Source organism: Bubalus kerabau, chromosome 1, assembly GCF_029407905.1.
Source record: "Bubalus kerabau isolate K-KA32 ecotype Philippines breed swamp buffalo chromosome 1, PCC_UOA_SB_1v2, whole genome shotgun sequence".
Lineage (NCBI taxonomy): Eukaryota > Metazoa > Chordata > Mammalia > Artiodactyla > Bovidae > Bubalus > Bubalus kerabau.
The window spans coordinates 260,081,107-260,103,247 of NC_073624.1; the positions used below are offsets into that span (position 1 = coordinate 260,081,107).

At 38.4% G+C, this 22,141-nt stretch overlaps 1 protein-coding gene across 1 annotated transcript in view; it reads left to right on the forward strand.

The window, feature by feature from the left end:
- The window catches only part of ADGRV1 (adhesion G protein-coupled receptor V1), a 538,620-nt gene that overhangs the window by 328,985 nt on the left and 187,494 nt on the right, over positions 1 to 22,141 (forward strand). The window contains exon 84 of the mRNA XM_055564426.1: positions 19,308 to 19,424. Coding sequence (XP_055420401.1) covers positions 19,308 to 19,424 — 117 coding nt within the window. The remainder of the gene's footprint in view (positions 1 to 19,307; positions 19,425 to 22,141) is intronic.

The window sequence follows — 22,141 nt, forward strand, 5'->3', positions numbered from 1 at the left end:
TAATATTTAGAATTGATAAACAACTTTTCAGTGATGATTTAGATACGAAGCTCTATCAGTTAGAAGAATAGCTTTCTTCTCCAAATTTTAAAGAATCATCATAATACTTAACATCTACATAGTGATTTCTAAATTTTTAAGCACTTTTTCATTGTAACTTCATGTCACACTTACAAAAGCCCTGTAAGATAGACCATATATGTATCAGTTCAGTCAGTTCAGTGGCTCAGTCGTGTCCGACTCTTTGCAACCCCATGAATCGCAGCACGCCAGGCCTCCCTGTCCATCACCAACTCCTGGAGTTCACTCAGACTCACGTCCATCGAGTCAGTGATGCCATCGAGCCATCTCATCCTCTGTCATCCCCTTCTCCTCCTGCCCCCAATCCCTCCCAGCATCAGAGTCTTTTCCAATGAGTCAACTCTTCACATGAGGTGGCCAAAGTACTGGAGTTTCAGCTTCAGCATCATTCCCTCCAAAGAAATCCCAGGGCTGATCTCCTTCAGGATGGACTGGTTGGATCTCCTTGCAGTCCAAGGGACTCTCAAGAATCTTCTCCAACACCACAGTTCAAAAGCATCAATTCTTCGGTGCTCAGCCTTCTTCACAGTCCAACTCTCACATCCATACATGACCACAGGAAAAACCATAGCCTTGACTACCCAGACCTTTGTTGGCAAAGTAATGTCTCTGCTTTTGAATATGCTATCTAGGTTGGACATAACTTTCCTTCCAAGGAGTAAGCGTCTTTTAATTTCATGGCTGCAGTCACCATCTGCAGTGATTTTGGAGCCCCAAAAAATAAAGTCTGACACTGTTTCCCCATCTATTTCCCATGAAGTGATGGGACCGGATGCCATGATCTTCGTTTTGTGAATGTTGAGCTTTCAGCCAACTTTTTCACTCTCCTCTTTCACTTTCATCAAGAGGCTTTTTAGTTCCTCTTCACTTTCTGCCGTAAGAATGGTGTCATCTGCATATCTGAGGTTATTGATATTTCTCCTGGCAATCTTGATTCCAGCTTGTGTTTCTTCCAGTCCAGCGTTTCTCATGATGTACTTTGCATATAAGTTAAATAAGCAGGATGACAATATACAGCCTTGATGTACTTCTTTTCCTATTTGGAACCTGTCTGTTGTTCCATGTCCAGTTCTAACTGTTGCTTCCTGACCTGCATACAGATTTCTCAAGAGGCAGGTCAGGTGGTCTGGTATTCCCATCTCTTTCAGATTTTCCCACAGTTGATTGTGATCCACACAGTCAAAGGCTTTGGCATAGTCAATAAAGCAGAAACAGATGTTTTTCTGGAACTCTCTTGCTTCTTCCATGATCCAGTGAATGTTGGCTCATGAAAAAAAGACAGAACTCTTTTCTTGTGGGGCTTAAGAGTCATTGGACTCATTTGTCTTATCCTTTAACACCGATGTCAATTTAGAATTTCCCCATAGAGGCCAGAGACCCTGCCACTGCCATGCCACCTCTTCATGCAATTCAAAAATAACATATTTTCCAAGCATACAGCTTGATATTCTGATTTTCCTTAGACCTTCCAAACACCACTGTTGTCTGTTTTCTCTTCAGGACTGTTCTTGTAAATAGCTCTTAGCATTTACTGCACACTAGCAGAAGAGCAGAGGAACTGCAGTCATTTCAGAAAAAGAATGTAAACAGACTAAGACTCTACCACCCTCCACTGACTGTCCTTTAAGGGATGGGATGTACATCTGATCCTGTCTTATCCAAAATATGAGCTACTCTAATTCTGTGATGTACAGAAGCCCAGTCAGCATTCAAACGATTTCACAAAAGGGAAAACAGACTATTTGTATCATTTTCTACTTTTCTCTAAGAATTCACAGCAACGGGCCACAGTTAGTTGGCATTTACTCTGAATCTGTGAGTCATCCATGATTTTGATGATGTTACTTCGTATTCCAGTTTGATCCATTTCTGGCCAAAGGAGGACGCAGAGGAGAACGGACTGAGTTTCGGTATAAAGCGCTGTCTAATTGTAGACACGTGCACTGGGGACAGGCAGTCTGGGATTTTGTATACACTGTCATGACTGTTGTCACAGCGAATTTGCTTCTGAGATGAAACTCCCAAAGCAGAGAGGAAAGTGTGTGTCAGGAGCTTGGAGACGGGCCTTTTAATGTGGTCAGTGGAGATGTTAGGTCATTGGACTCAGTTTCTGAAGTGAGGTACCAGACTCTCAGTCCTTTGGGGGCCGGTCACACAAATGAAGACAAATATAAGGCAGTGGGGACACCAGGAGCACAGGCCCTGCTGAGGGGAGCTTACATTCCAGTTATTAAAGACGCTGCACTGGTCAGAGCACGCGGTCAGGCTGAAGGTCACTCTCCCGTGTGTCCCGCCTGCTGTCAGGCCAAGTTCAGCTCTCTCAGCCAGTTTAGTCTGGGGGAGCCCATTAGATCTCTCAAGTGTGTGTCAGCATTTGAGGGGCTCCGAAGACTTGACTAAGAGAGTCACTGACCCTGTCACGTCGCCTTCATCTTTCCTCTGTTCCTCCTCTTCCTCCCACACACATACACACACACACACACACACACACACCCTCACGGCAGGCTTAGAAATACAGAAGCCTGATGCCTGAACTCTGCTTATACAGGCTTGTGTATTAATCTACAACACTAGAAGGGAAACTGCAGTTAACATAGGGTGGCAGTTTGTTTGATGTAAGTAAATAATGCGAGGTTTTATTTTATCTGAACATAATATTTATATGCTTTAAATTGCTTTTTTTATTTCCTTTGGATTATGATAATGGCATGTACTTAATTCTAAAAATAAGAATTGCTTTGCAAGAGTTTCCTTCCCACAGGTATTGCTACAGAAGGGACATATTCAGTGCTTCAAATGATTGATTTTAAAACCGGTGCATTGCTTAAAATAATGCCACTGTATCAGTGACATTTTCCAGGTTTCTCTTTGTTGGATGACTCAGGACTGTTCTGTTTATGCTTCCTGTCTGTTTAGTGGAAAAAACAGGAAAAGTTACAATATTTGAATGAACTTTGCTTGGATTCTTTGCAAATTCTTCATATACACATTTCTGTAGAACTTCATAAACAAACAGAATAGTTATACAGAATGACTTATGCTCAGCTAAGGGTTGAAAGCTATTTACTACCAGAACCAGGAGAATAGAGGAAATATAAATATATATGATAATAAATAGTAAACGTGGAGTTATAATTGCTTTAGATTAATGCTATCTGTTCAGATAATTAAGACCTTAACAGGTTATTTGGTGATGTTTTTTCAGTTTAGGGGTTAATTGCAAAGCTGCATGGAAGCAAAAAGCCATGCTCTATTCTAACTCAAACAAAAGCCCAGAGAAACAGAGGAAGGATGCTGCAGAGACTGGAGCCAGCCAGTTTGAACCGGCACTAGTTAGTAATGACAGGGAGAACCGAGGTGGGACCGGCAGAGAGGAGGAGCGCACAGAAGGGAAATTACATTCAGCCAGAGCCTCGTTTCAAGGTTCACTGTGAAAGCCATTTAGAAGCTCTCATTTAAATGTGTGGTTACAGACATAATTTCTTGCGAACTTATTACTCTTTTGTGGAAGAAACAGAGAAATAACTGTGTGATAGCCAAGCTTTATATGCGTTCCCCCTGGGATTTGCTCCTGTTTTCCTCTCTTGTTTGGAGCAGAAAATGAATACTAATAAAATCCTTAATTTGGAACATTTCCTAAGGAAAAAAAAAGCCAAATATAAATAAAGCCTGCTTCTAAAGAATTCCTAAGAATATTGTGCCAAGTGAAATCACTTCTTTTAAATATTGTAAGCAAACTTCACCATCCAAAGCAAATGAAGCTTTCCTTCAGAACGCTGATTACAATATTGTAAAACGTGCATCAGGGCCGTCCATTTGCTCCAAATCAACAGGGACAGGAAATCACTTATAATCCTCAGTGAGGCTTAAAGTCACAAAAAATTTTCTTAAGTAAAAGGAAATGAAATTGGTTGATAGTAAATGATCAGTCTTGTGGAAATGTGTAATACATAAAGCTTTTTTTTTTTTTTTTTTAATGAGAACGACCTTCAGGAGTGAGTTAAATTGAGTGGGCAAGAGTGTGGATATGGAGCTTCTGGCATATTTCAAACTCATCATTCTCAAATCAGTTCTGTCTCATTAATTTTGGTTTTACTACTACCAGGCAACAGTCCAAAACCATTTAAAACCTGCTAGATGGTTTCTGCTCTAGGAGTCACTGCCAATCTAGTCCCCCAACTGAAAATACAGGGATTGGAGACAGAATTGGGAGAATGGTCTAACCCCCATTCTCAGCCACACAGTTATTTTAGGAATTTAAAGATTCAACTTCAGCGCTGACTCTCATGCAGAACAAGGATAGTCTAAATTCAGGTGCGTATGAAATAGAAGCCATAGCTAACTTGACATCTCATTTAGTAGAAGCAATCCGGGATTAACTCATAGGGTTATAATCATTACGGAAGTTAAAATATGATGATGCAATACGTTTTTAATTTTGATAATGTAATTGGTTAATCCAAGGTAGTCTGATAACCTTATTTTAGCCAGTGATTTCAGTCTTTCTCCTCATAAAGTCTTGTGTTAGAGCATTTGCAAGAGAACTATATACCCTTCTTTATTCTCTCCACTCTTTGTTAGCTACTTCATAGTAAAGAATTGTCTGAAAATAAGAGGGTGAAGCCTAGAGCCTAGCGAATATAATCCAAAAGTGTGAATAATTAGAATTATTAACTAGCCCACCTTTCTTTTATGATGACTTATTGAGACCATTCACTCATCAAACACTTTATGCAACTAACCATGAATATTTTAAGTGTTAAGACGATAGGAAAGACATTCATGAAAACACTGTATAACCTTTGGCTTAAATATATGTACTTGATGATTAATTAACAATGCCAGTCAGCATTCAATTAAGAAAACTTTAGCAGACATAATAAGGAGTTAGTTCTAGAAAAGTAATGGGCCAGATATATTTGGCTTAAGTGTCAAATATATGGCTTAACGTATGGTGTTCCCTGGAGGAGGGGTAGATTTGACTAAAAGAGAGCTGAGAAAGAGAAATGAATATGAGATATTTACAGAAGAATGAGGAGTTTCTCAGGGTTAATAGTAGGTTCTGCGTTTGAGACTAGTGAGAGATTTAAATGTACAGATAATGTGGGGTCAGGTTGGAGATTGTAAAGTTAATTTTTATAAAACAAGACTCACAAACCCAAATGCCTACAGGAGACCAGAAAAGCTATTTAAGTGTGGCCCTGGGGACTATGGTAACTGGTAAATGTATGCCCTTTCTAAGTGGAAGCCATTACCCAACTCTGACTAATCATTCCCTATGGCAAGGACTTTTGACTTTTTAAGAAAAATTGAGTATCTAAACTGTTGTGTGAAATATTTGGATTTTTTAAAAGCACTAAGCAGATCAAGCAAAAACCTACCCGAAAGCTGATTTTAGCCTATGATACTACGGCTACAGTTTGTGTAGGATAAAGATGAGCCTTGCAGCTTTTTTCATCAAGCCAGAGACCTGATGAATATTTCAGGAAGGTTTCACAGTGGTTGCCTCTAGGTGATTTTGAATCACAAAGAGCTACAGCCTCCAGGAAACCTTTTCTGCCTCTTCTTCAACTAGGAGCTACAAATAATCACTAAGACTTGAAGACTGATTAGGCTGGTTTTCACATGTGTTTCTCTAGGGTGCTTTGGCCAGGAGGAAAAATTGTAGAATAGCTCTTTAGTACTAGCCTTCTCCTATCTCACAAAAATGTCCTTTGTCAGCAATCTCTGCTCAGCCTCTAGCCATACTTCACTTTTAATTGCCAAAAAAAATTGAACACTGAGGGGTGGATGGGTGAGCGAATTGGCCAGTTGGTTGGTTGTTTTGAGGCTGTTCTGAGATCTGGGAGGTAGTGTGAGAGCTGTAACCCCTGGTCTTTGAATCTGAAGTCTTAGAACCAAGTCTCAGTTCTTCTTTTCCTGGTCTTCTCATCTTGGACAAATCATTCCTCTTATTGAACCTGGTAGACCCTCTCCATCCTGGGAATCACGGCACGTGCTGTGTTTCCTTGGCTTGCAAAACCCCTCTTACGCTTACCTGGCCACCACTTCCTTGTCTTTAGTGCTTAGTCACTCAGTTGTGTCCGACTCTTTGCAACCCCATGGACTGTAGTTGGCCAGGCTCCTCTGTCTGTGGGATTCTCCAGGCAAGAGTACTGGAGTGGGCTGCCATGCCCTCCTCCATTCTTGTCTTAAGATGACAGCTAAAATGTCAGTTCTTCAAAGAGGCCTCCCATGAGCTGTCCATCGAAAGGCGAGCCTGTGCTCGTTTCCTAGGGTTGCTGTAACAAAGCACCACAGCTGGGACAGTGGTGCAGAAATTTATTCTCTCATAGCCCTGGAGGCTAGAGATCTGAGATCACAGTGTCAGCAGGTCTGTGCCCCACTGAAGACTCTAGGGAAGAACCTTTCCTTGCCTCTTCAAAGTTTTTGGTGATTTCTAGTGATCCTTAGCATTCTTGACTTTCAGCTTTTCACTTCTAGTTGCTGCCTCTGTCATCATATGGACTTCTTCCCTGTGTATGAGTCTGTTTGCATATATGGTCTTCTTATCAGGACCAGTCAGTCATTGGATTTAGGGCCTACTCTAAGCCAGTGTGACCTCATCTAAATTAATGAATCTATAAGACCCTGTTTCCTAATGAAGTGTTCCAGGTAGTTATAAATTTTGGGGTCCCACTATTCAAACTAGGTGGAGCCCCCATTTATTTATTTTTTTAAATGCAATTCCAAAATGCCTAAGCAACACAGTGCAAGACCTTCCCTGGCCATTGAACTGAATTTCTTTTTATTCAAAAGACAGATTTTTCTTCTCCTTTTTGTTTTTCTTTAGTATTCTAAGCAGGCCTGAAATACCGTATTTAAGAGCTGTAGAAGGAAGGGAATGCAGGTTCTGAAACAACATGGAGAAGGTCAAGATTGTCTATTCTTTTCACAGGTATATTTATCCCCTGGATAAAGGAGGACAGTGTTGCAGAGTGAATGAGAACCCATGTGTCGGTCCTATCTTCCTACATCATCAGTTATCAGTGTTGTTTTACAGCAAAATAAAATTAATATACATATAGTTAGATAAGCATGATGATATTAAGCAACATGTAAAATTCACATGGGCTTACCAGGTGGCACTGCCGCTGCTGCTGCTGCTAAGTCGCTTCAGTCGTGTCCGACTCTCTGCAACCCCATAGACGGCAGCCCACCAGGCTCCCCCGTCCCTGGGATTCTCCAGGCAAGAACACTGGAGTGGGTTGCCATTTCCTTCTCCAATGCATGAAAGTGGAAAGTGAAAGTGAAGTCGCTCAGTCGTGTCCAACTCTTAGCGACCCCATGGACTGCAGCCTATCAGGCTCCTCCATCCATGGGATTTTCCAGGCAAGAGTACTGGAGTGGGTTGCGATTGCCTTCTCGGCTGCCAGTGCAGGAGACATAAGAGACACAGTTTCCATCCCTGGGTTGGTAAGATCCCCTGGAGGAGGGCATGGCAACCCACTCCCATATTCTTGCCTGGAGAATCATGGACAGAGGAGCTTGGCGGGCTACAGTCCATAGAGTCGCAAAGAGTTGCACACAACCAGAGTGACTTAGCACGCATGTATGCAAAATTCGTGTATGCATGAATACTGTATGCACATATGCAGTATTTAAGATTAAGTATGATACACACACAAAAGAAGTATTTGTGAAGGATACAGCCCCAGACTTCCCAGGAGTCAGACGTGCATATTCTTTTCCCATAGAAGTTTGAGATACGCTACATGTGACATAACTTATTCTTCACAACTACTCCACAAGATGAATATAGTTAGCTTGATTTTAAAGATATAGATACTGAAGTTCAGAAACTTGAATAACTTCCCTGACATCACTGTTGTCTACTGGTAATATTAAAATTTGAATCCAGGACTCTTTGGTTCAGAAGAAAGAAATCTTTATGTTGTATAAGGAAGAGATTTAGAAGCAAGCAAATATAAAGAAGGAAGGTATGCCAATAACATAAAATATCAAAGTGATCAAGTTGCATGAATACTAAAAAGTAGTCTTAGTGGCTCCTTGGTAACCATGGAACCTAGTTAAAGAGGGTTAAAAAATGAATGTGAACCAGAATGATACACAATTGTTCATCAACCAGAATGACTAAAATTCAGAAAAAACATACAATACCAGGTGTTGCCAATGGGAATTTGTGCTAAACAAGCACACACCTATCCTACAGTCTATCAATTTTCTTCTTAAATATGTACCCAAGATAATAAGTCGTAAAAGAGTAGTCTGTGAGATATTTATTACAGCTTTATTCATCAGTTCAGTTCAGTCACTCACTTGTGTCCGAATCTTTGCAGCACCATGGACTCCAGCATGCCAGGCCTCCCTGTCTATCACCAACTCCCAGAGTCCACCCAAAATCACATTCATCGAGTCAGTGATGCCATCCAGTCATCTCATCACTGTCCCCTCATCACTCATCTGTCGTCCCCTTCTCCTCCTGCCCTCAATCCCTCCCAGCATCAGGGTCTTTTCCAATGAGTCAGCTCTTCACATCAGGTGGCCAAAGTATTGGAGTTTCAGCTTCAACATCAGTCCTTCCAAAGAAATCCCAGGGCTGATCTCCTTTAGGGTGGACTGGTTGGATCTCCTTGCAGTCCAAGGGACTCTCAAGAGTCTTCTCAAATACCATAGTTCAAAAGCATCAATTCTTCAGTGCTTAGCTTTCTTTATAGTCCAACTCTCACATCCATACATGACTACTGGAAAAATTATAGCTTTGACTACATGGACATTTGTTGGCAAATTAATGTCTCTGCTTTTTAATATGCTGTCTAGGTTGGTCATAGCTTTTCTTCCAAGGAACACATGTCTTTTAATTTCATGGCTGCAGTCACCATCTGCAGTGATTTTGGAGGACCCCCCGCCCCCCAACAAATAAAGTCTCTCACTGTTTCCATTGTTTCCCCATCTATTTGCCATGAAGTGATGGGACTGTATGCCATGATGTTAGTTTTCTGAATGTTGAGTTTTAAGCATAGTATTCCCAAATTGTAGATAACCCAAATGTCCATAGGAAGTAGAATGAATACATTTTGGTATATTCATTCAGTGGAATACTACACAGCAATTAAAAACAGAGTGAAACATTATTACAACAACATAGATGAATCTCGCAAACATTTGTTAAGAGAAATAAACCAGATGTGAAATAGTACATACTACAGTCCATTCAGAATGAAGTTTAAGAATAGGCAGAACTAACTGATGGTAATACAGGTGTATATGGTGATTTTCTTGAAGCTACTGGGTATTAACTGGGAAGGGAAATAAGTGAACCTTATGAAATGTTGGAAATGTTCCATATCTTGATCTTGATGGTGATTTTATAGTGGGTATATAGAGATGTAAAATTTTGTCTAATTGCAATTAAAGATTCCTGAGATCTACTGTATATATGGTAGACTTTAAGTTTAAAAATGTTAAACTTTTTTTTTATGAGTATCTTCATGAGCTAGATGGGGAACAAAGAGGTAGTAAATAAAAAGAATATATTTTTAGAAGAAGAAGGAAAGAAGGAATCAGGCCAGAAGGTCCAATACCTAGTTAATAATGGATCTAGAAAGTATGAAAACAGACAATGGAGAGGAAGAAATTATCAAAGAAATATATAATAAAAATGGCCAGAATTGAAGAATATGATTCATAAGAGCCCTTAAAATGCTATGGTCTATGGGGTCGCAAAGAAAGAGTTGGACACCACTGAGCTATTGAGCATGCACGCACAAGTGTAGAGAAGGGAGGGTGCTTGCCTTTCCCTGATATAGGGAAACTCTAGGGGTTCTCTGCATCTTAAAGTACCTGTGCACATAATAGCTGAATTTGATTTAAAGTCTGAGCCACATATTCTGAGATGCATTTGAATGACAAGTCAGAATGAAGCAAAAAAAAAAAAAAAAAACCATCATGATATTTTAGAGCAGTGTGGCTTACCATGCACATTAGATGCACATTAGCCTGCATCCAGCCCAGTCCTCTTAGTTTTTAAAATAGAGCGTGTTCCATTCAGTGTTTGGAAGTGACTCAGTAAAGTACATGGTGTTCTGATATGGAGCTTCTTTGACAAAGGAGGGATGACTTCACTCATGCTTGATTAACCATTTCCAGAATAATGCATTATTAAACTTGAACTTTGTACAACAGCTGCTTCATAATTCCTATCAGTATCTTAACATTGAATGGTTCCAAATATTAGGAGAGCTGGCCATATATTCATAATTATGGTAGTTATTTCAGTGAAAAGTACAGTGATGAGTAGATATAAAAGTTTGGTGCTTCATTTTGAGCTGTATTCATCTCCTGGATAAAACTGAATATATATATGGTGAGAAGGAGAAAGAGAGATATAGCGTATGTATATATAGCTATGAAAGTGAAAGTGTTGGTAGTGGGTTCCATCCCTGGTCATGGAGCTATGATCTCATATGCCTCATGGCCAAAAAACCAAAACATAACACAGAAACAATATTGTGGCAAATTCAATAAAAACTTTAAAACGGCCTACATCAAGAAAATCTTCAAAAAATTAATAATCTATTATAAATAATGTCCTCTTCCTACAGATGAAATGGCTAATTGAGCTAAATATTAATGCTGACTATTTCATTTTACTACCATCAATAGAAATAAGCCTCAATCTTCTTTTATATCCTTATTCCTACTTGGCAGAACAAAGAATGATCACTTTATAAAGTTTGTGATTAAGGCATAAAAAGAGTAGGAGAGAGGGAATCTTGTGTGTGACTCAGCCTTGATATAGAACATCTCATCTCTGATTCTAGATAATCCATTGTTCCCAACTAGGAAACATTTCTTCTGCTCCTTAGTGTCTTCCATAGAGCCCACCTCAGTGCTAGATACTCTATGCCTACTAGGTAACTAGTTGAACTGGGTTGTAGAGAGATGATGAGATTGCTAATTTTTCAAGACCAAGTCAGGAACAAGGCAGAATTTTGAATTCTTTTTAAAGTGATACAGAATTTTGAAGATACCTGTTCCTCTTGCTTTACTGAGGAAAGAATGAATAAAATTTCATCAGTTACTGTGAATCCTTGAAAATAGACTGTATGATTTTAAACATTTTCCTGAAAATTTCTCAAGTTTTAAATGTAGAACCATTCTTTGTAAACAGCCTTTTAATCTCCCTCACCCACTTCTTTGCTCCACTCACTTCCCTCCACTCTGGCAACCACCTGTTTGTTCTCTGAATCTATATATCTATTTCTGTTTTGTTATGCTTGGTCATTTTTATTTTTTATATTCCATGCACAAGTGAAATAATATAGTACTTGTCTTCCTCTGACTTATTTTACTTGGCATAATACCAAGTAAGTCCATTCATGTTCTTGTAAATGACAAGATTTCATTCTCTTCTATGGCTGAATAATATTCCAATATCTCTTTCTCACACACACACACACACACACACACACACACACATGCATCTATGGATTGGCACTTAGGTTCCTTCCATATCTTCTTCCATATCTTAGCTATTGTAAATAATGCTGCAATGAACAGAGGGATGCATGTATCTTTTCTAATTAATATTTTTGTTTTCCCTGGGTTAATGCCCCAAATTCCTTAGTGGAATTGGTAGGTTATATGGTAATTCCATTTTTAATTTTTTGAGGCACCATCATACTGTTTTCCATAGGGACTGCACCAACTTGCATTCCCATCAGCAGTGTACAGGGGTTCCTTTTGCTCTACATCTTTGCCAACATTTGTTATCTGTGGTCCTTTTGATAGCCATTCTGACAGGTGTGACGTGATATCCCATTGTGGTTTTGATTTTCATGTCCCCCGCGATTAATGGGGCATCCTGAGTAGCTCAGCTGGTAAAGTATTCTTGGGCTTCCTTGGTGGCTCAGACAGTAAAGAATCTGCCTGCAATGCTGGAAACCTGGGTTCAATCCCTGGGTTGTGAAGATCCTCTGGAGGAGGGCATGGCAACCCACTCCAGTATTCTTGCCTGGAGAATCCCCAGGCAAGACAGAGGGACAGAGGAGCCTGGCGGGTTACAGTCCATGGGGTCGCAAATAGTTGAACACGACCGAGCGACTAAGCACAGCCCAGCATGATTAATGATGTTGAGTGTCTTTTCATGTGCCATCTGTATCTCTTCTTTGGAAAAATGTCTATTCAGATCCTCTACCTATTTTTTAATCAGGTTGTTTGGTTTTATTTGAAGAAGAGTTGTATGAGCTCTTTATATATTTTGAATGTTAATTCCTTATCAAGTGTATCATTTGTAAATATTTTCCCCTGTTTAGTAGATGGCCTTTTCGTTTCGCCAATAGTTTGCTTCTTTAGTTTGATGTAGTCTCATCTGTTTATTTTTGCTTTTGTTCTCTGCAAATGAGGAGATACATCCAAAAATACTGAGACTGAAATGTATTACTGAGACCACTGTCAAAGAGCTCGCCTCTGTTTTCTTCTAGAAATTTTATGGTTTCAGGTTTTATATTTAAGTCTTTAATCTGTTTTTGAATTTAGTTTTATGCATAGTGTGAGAGAGTAACCCAGTTTGAGTCTTTTGAGTGTAGCTGACCGGTTTTCCCAAAACCGTTTACTAAAGAGGCTGTCTTTTCCCTGTGTATATTTTTGCCTCATTTGTCATAGATTAATTGTTCATATAAGTGTGGATTCATTCCTGGACTACTCTCTGTTCTAGGCCATTAATCTATGTGTCTGTTTTTGTGCCAGTGTTATACTGCTTTGATGACTGTAGCTTTGTAGTATAGTTTGAAATCAAGGAATGTGATGCCTCCAACTTTGTTCTTCCTCAAGATTGTTTCAGCTATTCATGGTCTTATATGTTTTCATACAAATTTTAGAATTATTTGTTCTAGTTTTGTGAAAAATGTTATGGGTATTTGGATAGCCATTGCATTGAATATGTAGATGGCTTTGAGTAGTATGGTCATTTTAACAATATTAATTCTTCCAATTCATGAGCATGGGATATCTTTCCATCAGTTTGTGTCTTCTTCAATTTCAGGTCTTTTATCTTCTTAGTTAGATTTGTTCCTAGATATTTTATTCTTGTTAATGCAGATGTAAAGGGGACTATTTTCTTAATTTCTCTAATAGTTAGTTGTTAGTATATAGTTCATGATTTGCAACATGTGGGCTCAGTAGCTGTAGCTTGATGGCTGTAGATTGTGGTTCCAGTATTAGTGGTACGCAGGCTTAGTTGCACCATATAGCATGTGGAATCTTTCTGGACAAGGGATTGAACACACGTTCCCTGCATTGCTGGGTGAGTTCTTAGCCACTGGACCACCAGGCAAGTCCCTTAATCAGGTTTTTAAAAGATTAAATACACAGCATATGGTCCAGCCATTCCTCTCCTAAGTATTTACTCAAGATAAATGAAAGCATATGTCCATACTAAGATTTGTACATTCATAGCAGCTTTTCTTCGTAAAAGCCAAAAACTGGAAACAACCTGAATATCCATCAACAGGTGATAGGACACGTTATTAGAATATTACTCAACAATAAAAAGAGAGTAAACCATTGATACATTATTTTGGATGAATTTCAAAGTAATGATGCTGAGTAAAATAAGCCAGAAAGAAAAGAGTATACATGTTTCCATTAACATGGAATTCTAGTAAATGAAACTAATGTGTAGTGACAGAAAACAGGTTGCCTGAGGATGTGCAATGTGGTGCTGGTGTAAGGAGGTACTACAAAGGTCGTGAGGAAGCTTGGGGCGTGATCCGTTAATTATCTTGATTGTGAAGATGGTTTCACAGGTCAAAACTAATTGAATCATACACATTATATATGTCCCATTTATTGTCTGTCAATCATACGTCAATAACACTTTAAGAAAATACTATGCTCAACATCATGATAGAGTCTGTATGGGATACTGAATACTTAATGATGTTTTCCTTCTTAAAAATATATTCAAAATAATAATAATAGAGAATATTACTGGATTGTTGCCTTTAAGGAGGTGACAGTTTTCCAGGAGATTAAAGTTAATTTGTAATCTAAGAATTGGGAGAATTGGATAGCAAAATGGATTCATTGTTATAACAGAATCCTGTCTTTAAAAATTCAGAGCTTGAAATGGTTATTTATGGTTGAAGGAAATAACCATATGATAGAGTTGACATTTCCACCACACCCTGAAAACTGGACATAATTTTGAATAGAGAAAGCTCAGACAAAAATTCAAGCTACACAGAAGACAACGAACAAAAGCAAAGAGTTGAGAGATGATGTGAACATGTTTTAGAGAAGGGCAATCAATGCAGTTAGAGCAGCAGGTTTGGAATACGAAGGGTCCTGAGGAAGAGAGGGTAAGGCCAAGCCACTGCATTGTTTCCTCTTTGAATATTCCTCTGACTTCCATACACAAGCAGAACTATTCAGCCTTGACTTTGCATTCCCCTGAGGTTTTACACCATCCTCTACTTCAGCACCTGTCACATTTTATTGCTTCGTATGTGCATGTTTTGCTTCCTCCTAGGAACTTCCCTGTTCGAAAGGACAACTTTTGGCCCAGCATAAATGCTCAGCAAGTGCTGTTAGCACTCAAAAAAATAGAAAAGTCTAGGAGTCTGTCATGACCAGAGTAGGTGAAATTTGAGCTGCTTCTGTAAAAACTGAGTAGGTTTGGGTATGATGGAGAGTGGAGAGAAGACTGTTTCAAAGAGAGAGGAGAGGGAATGTGCGTGGTAAAGGGAGGGGATGGTAGCAGGAGTGTGTATAAAGGAGTACTGAGAAATGGAGTCTACAGGAAAATCAGCTTTTATTATTTGTTATTATTTAGCCCAAGGAAGAAGAGACACATGCTCTATATTTAAAGTGAAAAAAGAATTATTTCCCTCCACGTCCTCCCTTGTGTGTGTGTGTGTGTGTGTGTGTGTGTGTGTGTGTGAAAATCGCTCAGTCGTGTCTGACTCTTTGCAACCTCATGGACTATACAGTCTGTGGAATTCTCTAGGCCAGAATACTGGAGTGGGTAGCCTTTCCCTTCTCCAGGGGATCTTCCCCACCCAGAGGTCGAACCCAGGCCTCCCGCATTGCAGGCGGATTATTTACCAGCTGAACCACCAGGGAAGCCTATGTCTTCCCTTAGCTGTTATAATAGAGCTCTAATCAACCAGAAGAAGAAAGAATTTAATAAGTTGTCAACAAAATATATCAGATATTCTCTTTTGGGAATACAATTTTCTTTTAATTAAGATGTACATATGTTGTATCAATATAGAATTAAGAGTAATGTTATATTTGCCATAGTTATTATGTTCTGTTGCCATTGTGAACCTGCGGTGGCCCATGGGTTAAAAAACGTTGAGAAACAAACACTAACCTAGAATTTCAGGACTTTGAGATAGGACTCCTGCTTAATGATGAATAGCTTGGGGAGCAGCAGCATGATGTTCTAGAAAGAACACTGGTTTTACAAATCAGAACACCAGGATTTGAATCCCACTTTAGTGCTTGTTCAGTGACCCTTAAACAAGTTAGTTCCCCTATCAGATCCTCTGTCATCATTTACTAAATTGAGATGGAAACAATAATGACTTCACAGCATTAGTATGTGACACACATGCGTGTGTGCTCATACACATGCAAACCAAGAGAAAATATGTAGCACCTCAATTTACACTGTTTTCTGGCATCATATTCTTCATCTTGCATAGATAGTATAGTGCTTTGTAGATAGTAGGCACTCCAACACTTGCTTACCAAATGAATCAACACCTGAATGATGGAGAACCATTGAAAAAATTATTGTTTCCTCCTATGGTGTTCAACGTAGTGTATCCAGAGAACTAATTGATAATATCCCTTTTTCCTGGACATCTCTATGTGTTTAAGTAAAAAAACAGTGGTAAACTTCCTGTCTCTTAGGTTATGTGTCTTAAGGATATGTGAGCTAAATGTGCTAGATTTTATTTTACTTTCATTAATTTATATTTTAATTCACTTTAATTTAGTTGTAGATAGGCCCAATATTGTGTAATTGCTGGTTCTCCAAGTATTCTTAGTTCATCCCTGTTTTTGTACTGTTTATTAAGAGCTCAGCCTTCTCTTGCTTATCAATCTATCAATCTTTTCCCATTATGAGAAAAAGCATTTCTCTTAGAGAACATTCTGGAAGAATGTTCATAGTTTATACAATAGGTTTGTAACTAGTCTTATGATTTAGAAAAAAATTACAACATAATAAAACATGAAGAAGTATCTTAAGAATGAGATTTTAGGTGTTAATTAAAATTGGATTTTGAAAGTAAATACAGTTTTAAACAATGACTTGCACTGATTTATTTCAAAGAAATAAACATTGAGAAGAATAAGAATCATTTAAATTAGTGTACCACTTAGAAATAGTTTCATAGAATGCATAAAGCTAAGCATATTCAATTATAGTTTGGAAAGTGAAAAGTGAAAATGTTAGTCTCTCAGTCATGTCTGACTCTTTGCAACCCGTGGACTGTAGCCTCCCAGGGTCCTCTGTCCATGGAATTCTCCAGGCAAGAATACTGGAGTAGGTAGCCATTCTCTTCTTCAGGGAATCTTCCCGACCCAGAGATCGAATCCAGGTCTTCTGCATTACAGGCAGATTGTTTACCTTCTGAGCCACCAGGGAAGCCCTACAGTTTGAATTAGGCTGGTTTGTTTTGTTGTTTTACCTAGCAAACTATTCAGGTTGATGAGAACAAAAATACAGAATAAATTCAACACAGTCTAGACTATAGAATCTGAATTAGAGAGGTTTATAAGTACTCTTATAAAGACTTTATGAAAAGATGCCACTTTGTAAAAAGGAAAACATACAATTTTGAAATTTTTTTTTTTATTTTGGGGGACTGAATCTCATAGTTCCGTGTCTCTTGAATCTTTTGAGGCACAGTTTCTGGTGTTTATTGTTCATTAGTGTTTTGATGAGAGTGTTAAGAGAATGGACTTCCCTGATAGCTCAGCTGGTAAAAAATCCGCCTGCAATGCAGGAGACCCTGGTTTGATCCTGGGTTGAGAAGATCTGCTGGAGAAGGAATAGGCTACCCACTCCAGTATTCTTGGCCTTCCCTGTGGCTCAGCTGGTAAAGAAACCATTTGTACAATTTAGGAAGGTTAAATTTATGACAAATTACAACTCAGAACTTAGAAGCTAAAAATCTAGGAAAATCTGAGTATGTTTTTAAGGTAAGCCCTAATTAATTCAAAAGCTATTTGTGATATGTTCTGGAAAGGGAATTTGTTGACTTAGTTTATTCAGGGAACTCATTTATACCAGATTGTTAGGAAATAATGCGACATTCATTCCTAGTGTCTGCTTTTATTTTATTGTGAGCAATGTATACTCCCAACCTAGAACTAAATAAACAAAAAAATAAAATAGGAATACTTCTCATTTGAAAAAGAATACTGGAATTTTGAAGTAGAAAGGGACTTTACAGTTAATTTTTTCTAACCTCCTCCTTATTACTGATGAGGGAATTAGTCCCCAAAGGGTAAACTGACTTGTTCAGTGTCCATAGCTTGAAAAAGAAAAAAATGCAGGATTCTTTTTCTCCTATACTTGGTACAGTAAGTACTCAATAAATAATTCCAAAGAGGGAAGAGTCAGCATGGCATGAGATACATATGATTGTAAATTTATGAATTAGCATTTTGGTTCTCCTGTAATTGGCTGAGGAGACTGCTTATGGTTAGTCTTTCCCTGTGAAATAGTGATGCTGGAAGCATGTGAAGTCTCATCCCAGATCCTGTCATTCACCACAGTGATGCCATCCTGGGAAAACTTTCGGGCAGAAATTTTTGAGAAAATTTAATGTGCACATGTTTGGGACAAGTAGATGGGGAGGGGCAATAGAAACAATATTCTGATTTGATTTTGAGCAAATTATTCTTTTTTTTTTAATCCAAGAAGCACTAGTGATATTTGTATTTCCTATTTTGAGCACATTATTCATTTTTTTAAATCCAAGAAGCACTAGTGGTATTTGTGTTTCCTTTTTAGAAGCTGTGCTATTTTGAGACATAAGTCAGTTTTCTGCTTTCAACACCCCTCTATCATTTTGGAATCTATCTTTCTTTCTTTCTTTCGACAATCATTTATTGAACATTTCAGGCATGTTTCAGGCATAGTGGTAGCTTATAAAAATATTAAGTCAAGAAGACTTGGTCTCTGAACTAAAGAGGGAGGGAATTTATTCCTTACAATGTTACAGTATGATGTTATTGCTGTAAAGTTTCCCTTGCCGTGTATACTTTCCACTATAAAATTTAACACAGTAGTCATATAATAGAGAAAATACAAAATAATAGAAATCACAGGGGTGTTTCACTTTGTTTATTTATCCATTTATTCAACAAGTACTTATTGAGTACCTCCAATAAAAGATTTACCTACTATGTTCCAGATACTGGGCTATGTGAGTTGGATACAACAGTGAGTAAAACATTCAGTGATTCTGCCTTTACAGGGATTACATTCTAATAAGTGAGACTAAAAATGACCAAGAAACATAAGAAATAAATTACAGAACGTGTTAGAAAGTGGCAAGTGCTATTAAAAAAAAAAGAGTCAGATCACGTGAGTGCGAAATAAAGAAGAAAAGGGGATGTAATTTTCAATAGTGTAGTCAAGAGAGATCTTATTGTGAAGGATACTTCTGAACAGACTTGAAGGCAGTTGAAAAAAAAATCCAAGAATTAGGGTAACTGTAGGGTTTGAAATTTAAAATTTATTTTAAGTCTATTTTGTTACATGAATTACTTCCTAATGAGATGATGCAGATGATAATAAACTTAGAAATTTTGCCTCTCTTTTTTTTTTCTCTCCTATGAGGTTTGACTTACGTAAAGAATGGTACTTCCACTCTATTTTCTCATTTGTACTTAAGTAAATATATTTCATATGATTTTTGTCCATCCATGATAAGAACAAAATTTACTCTATGAGAATTTCCAATGACAGTCCAAAACAGCATGTAGCATAATTTCATATCATTAATTTTTTTCTTAGAAGCATAAAAACCCATGTATTTTTGTTTTAGGATGAATTAGTCTTCTCAGTTTGGGCAACAAATCAACTTATTTTCCCTTTGGGTCATTGAATCATTGATTCAAATAAGAAAATTGGTTTTTAAAAATATTCTTGATTGACTTTAACATGATTTAAACATAAAGGTATTTGTTTCTTACAGATTGTATTTCTGGCATCTGCATATGCAAGTCCCCGACTCACAGAGGAGAGCTGTTCAGCCATTGCCGCGGTCGCGCATTACCTGTATCTGTGCCAGTTTAGCTGGATGCTCATCCAGGTTGGTACCTCATTTCCTCCTTCTACCCCATGCAACTTTCCAGGGCATCTGGAGGGAGTGGCCTTTATATCTGATATTCTTTATACTGAAATGGAAGTAATTCCATATGTCCATCACTGCATTCCCAGGACATCAGTGTAAGAAAACCCTTCCAAACTGTACAGCATTAGAAAGCATAGTGAATCTGAGGAAGTGGGAAGAGATCTAGTAGAGTTTTATAAGTGACTGGTAGGAGATGAGGCTTGTGATGTGGATCCTATAAGACATAGTAAGAAACTTTAATTTTTTTTCCTAGGGGAAGTCAATGGAATTATTTTTAAGCAAAAGAGTGACATGATGAGATTTGGATTTTAGAAAAACTCCCTGTTGTAGTGAATTGAGCTCAGAAAAGAGTTGATACGGGAGCCATTTAGGCAGCTTTAGCTGGATTCTGGGGAAAGAACATAGTGGTGTGAACCAGAGAGGAACAGAAGGGACAAAGCGAAGTGAACAGCTTCTGAAAATTGCTTTTTAAAGTAGGACTTCAGGATTAGAGATTTATTAGTAGTAGTGCAGAAGGTTGCTTACCCAAGTTTCCAGTGTGAGTGAATGGATGGATAGCGGTGCCTTGAACTGAAATAATGATTGCTGGAGATTGGCTAAAGATGGTGAGTTTTTTGTTTTTTGTTTTTTTTTAAAGACAAGCTGAGTGTAAAGTTCTTGTGAGTTCTCCAGTGGAGACTCTGAGAGAAGTGGAATGGTAAATTCCAGAACAGAGGTGCATGCTAGAGAAATACACTAGATGACTTTTGGCTTAGACTTGGAAAATGGAGCCATTGCTTTAGAAGAGACCACTTTGGGAGAGTACAGAGTAAGACCAAAAGAGACCCAGCATACTCTCCTGAGGAACTGGGAAGTGTTGAGGAGAGATTTGAATACTCCTTTTCTGACTCAAACTCCAGATTCTACTGCCCAGTGCTGATCTGCTTGATAAAGAGGCTAATGTGAGAATTGGATCCACTTAAGCACTATTAATGTCTCTAATTCAATAGGTCAACTAAAATATGCTTCCTTTGAAAATGATTTCTACATGGTCGTAACATTCAGTCTTTCATGAGAAATAGTTTCCTATGTGTTTCTGAGTATGCTTGTGAACTTTTTTATGTAAACAGATGCGTTCAGGCCCTTGCATATTCTTTTTTCTTGTTTAATAAGGAGAATGTAGGATTTCTACCATCTGGCAATTTTGGAGGAAAGTGAGGAGATACTATTAAGAGAGAACACTATACAGACTCAAGGCAGGGATCTTTTCCCAGGTATGATACTATAGTTAGCTCTGAAGGAGAATGGAGAAGGAAATGGCAACCCACTCCAGTTTTCTTGCCTGGAAAATCCCATGGATGGAGGAGCCTGCTGTGGGGTCACAGAGTCGGACACGACTGAGTGACTTCAATTCACTTTTGAAGGAGAAGAAAACCGAACTGTTAGGTTAATAGAACTAGTTGGAACAATTAGAGACCTGCATCTGGGTTTGAATTCTGGCTCCGTCATTACCTTTGTAACCTTAAGCAAGTTATTGACTCTCGCCAAGTTTTGTTTCCAAATCTGCCTTATGGGGACAGTAATTCCTACCTCATAGAATTATTGTTTTATAACTCTTTGAGAAGTCCTAATTATGGAAGGTTTATGGTGTTCTCCAGCCTCCCACCAAACAATTAAAAAGCAAAGCTAAACTGTACAGCATAAAACAAATACTTGCTGAAATTAAAGTCGCATTTGTAAGATTCTCTGATCCTCGTTTATCTGAGTTGAACTTTTTATGTGCATCCTGTGTGTGTTGTTGTTTATCTGCCTGAACCGAGGTCCTTAGTGGTTTGCTGAAGGCCTCTGTCCATGTCCCTGACCTATTCAGTTTTTGATGAATGACCTGGGTGAAGACACAGGAAGCTGTTTTATTAGGTATGCAGATGATACAGAGCTCAAGAGCTAGCTAAAATATAAGCTGCCTGTGTTAAGAGTACAGGTAGAACAAATATGGTGAAACTGTACTGTGACAGCTTGAACATGAGAGTGAAAGATGTAATCTGATGGGGGTTAATGTAAACACCTTGAAATTTTAATTTAACCCAAACTCAGTAGCAATCAAATGTGTTATCAGATTGCTTAAACCATAGCAACTACGGTTAACTACAGAAACACAGGCCTGGGTTACATAAATAACAGTATGGAGACAGCTGAGGGAGCCATGTTTACATTGTAATCTACAACAGCTTGGCACCCTGTAGCTACTTCCAGCAAGAACATTAACCAGCCAATGAGAAGCTGAAAGACAGTCCTATAATAAACTTGGAGGCAGCTGAAGATAACTAACCTGGAAAAAACTTACGGAGATGGGCTGGCTGTCTACAAATTACTGGGAGGGCTGCTATAGCACAGAAAAGTATGGACTATCTAACTTCCTTTGGAAGAGCCAGAAGAAATGGGTCAAAAATTAGGGAAGCAAATTTTGATTCACGTCAAGAACTTTTATAGCCAATAAAAATTTCAAAGTTGAAAAAGCTGGGTCTGAAAGTAGAGAGCATCTACTCGAACTATATTCAAACAGGGAAATGACTGACTTTCAAATAATGTTTTAGGTGGATCTCCTGCTTTAGGGGAGTGTTAATAGGATCACATATAAATTCTCACCCAATTTAATAGAGATTAGTGTATTCTATACGTCTTCAAGTTTTGAGTAA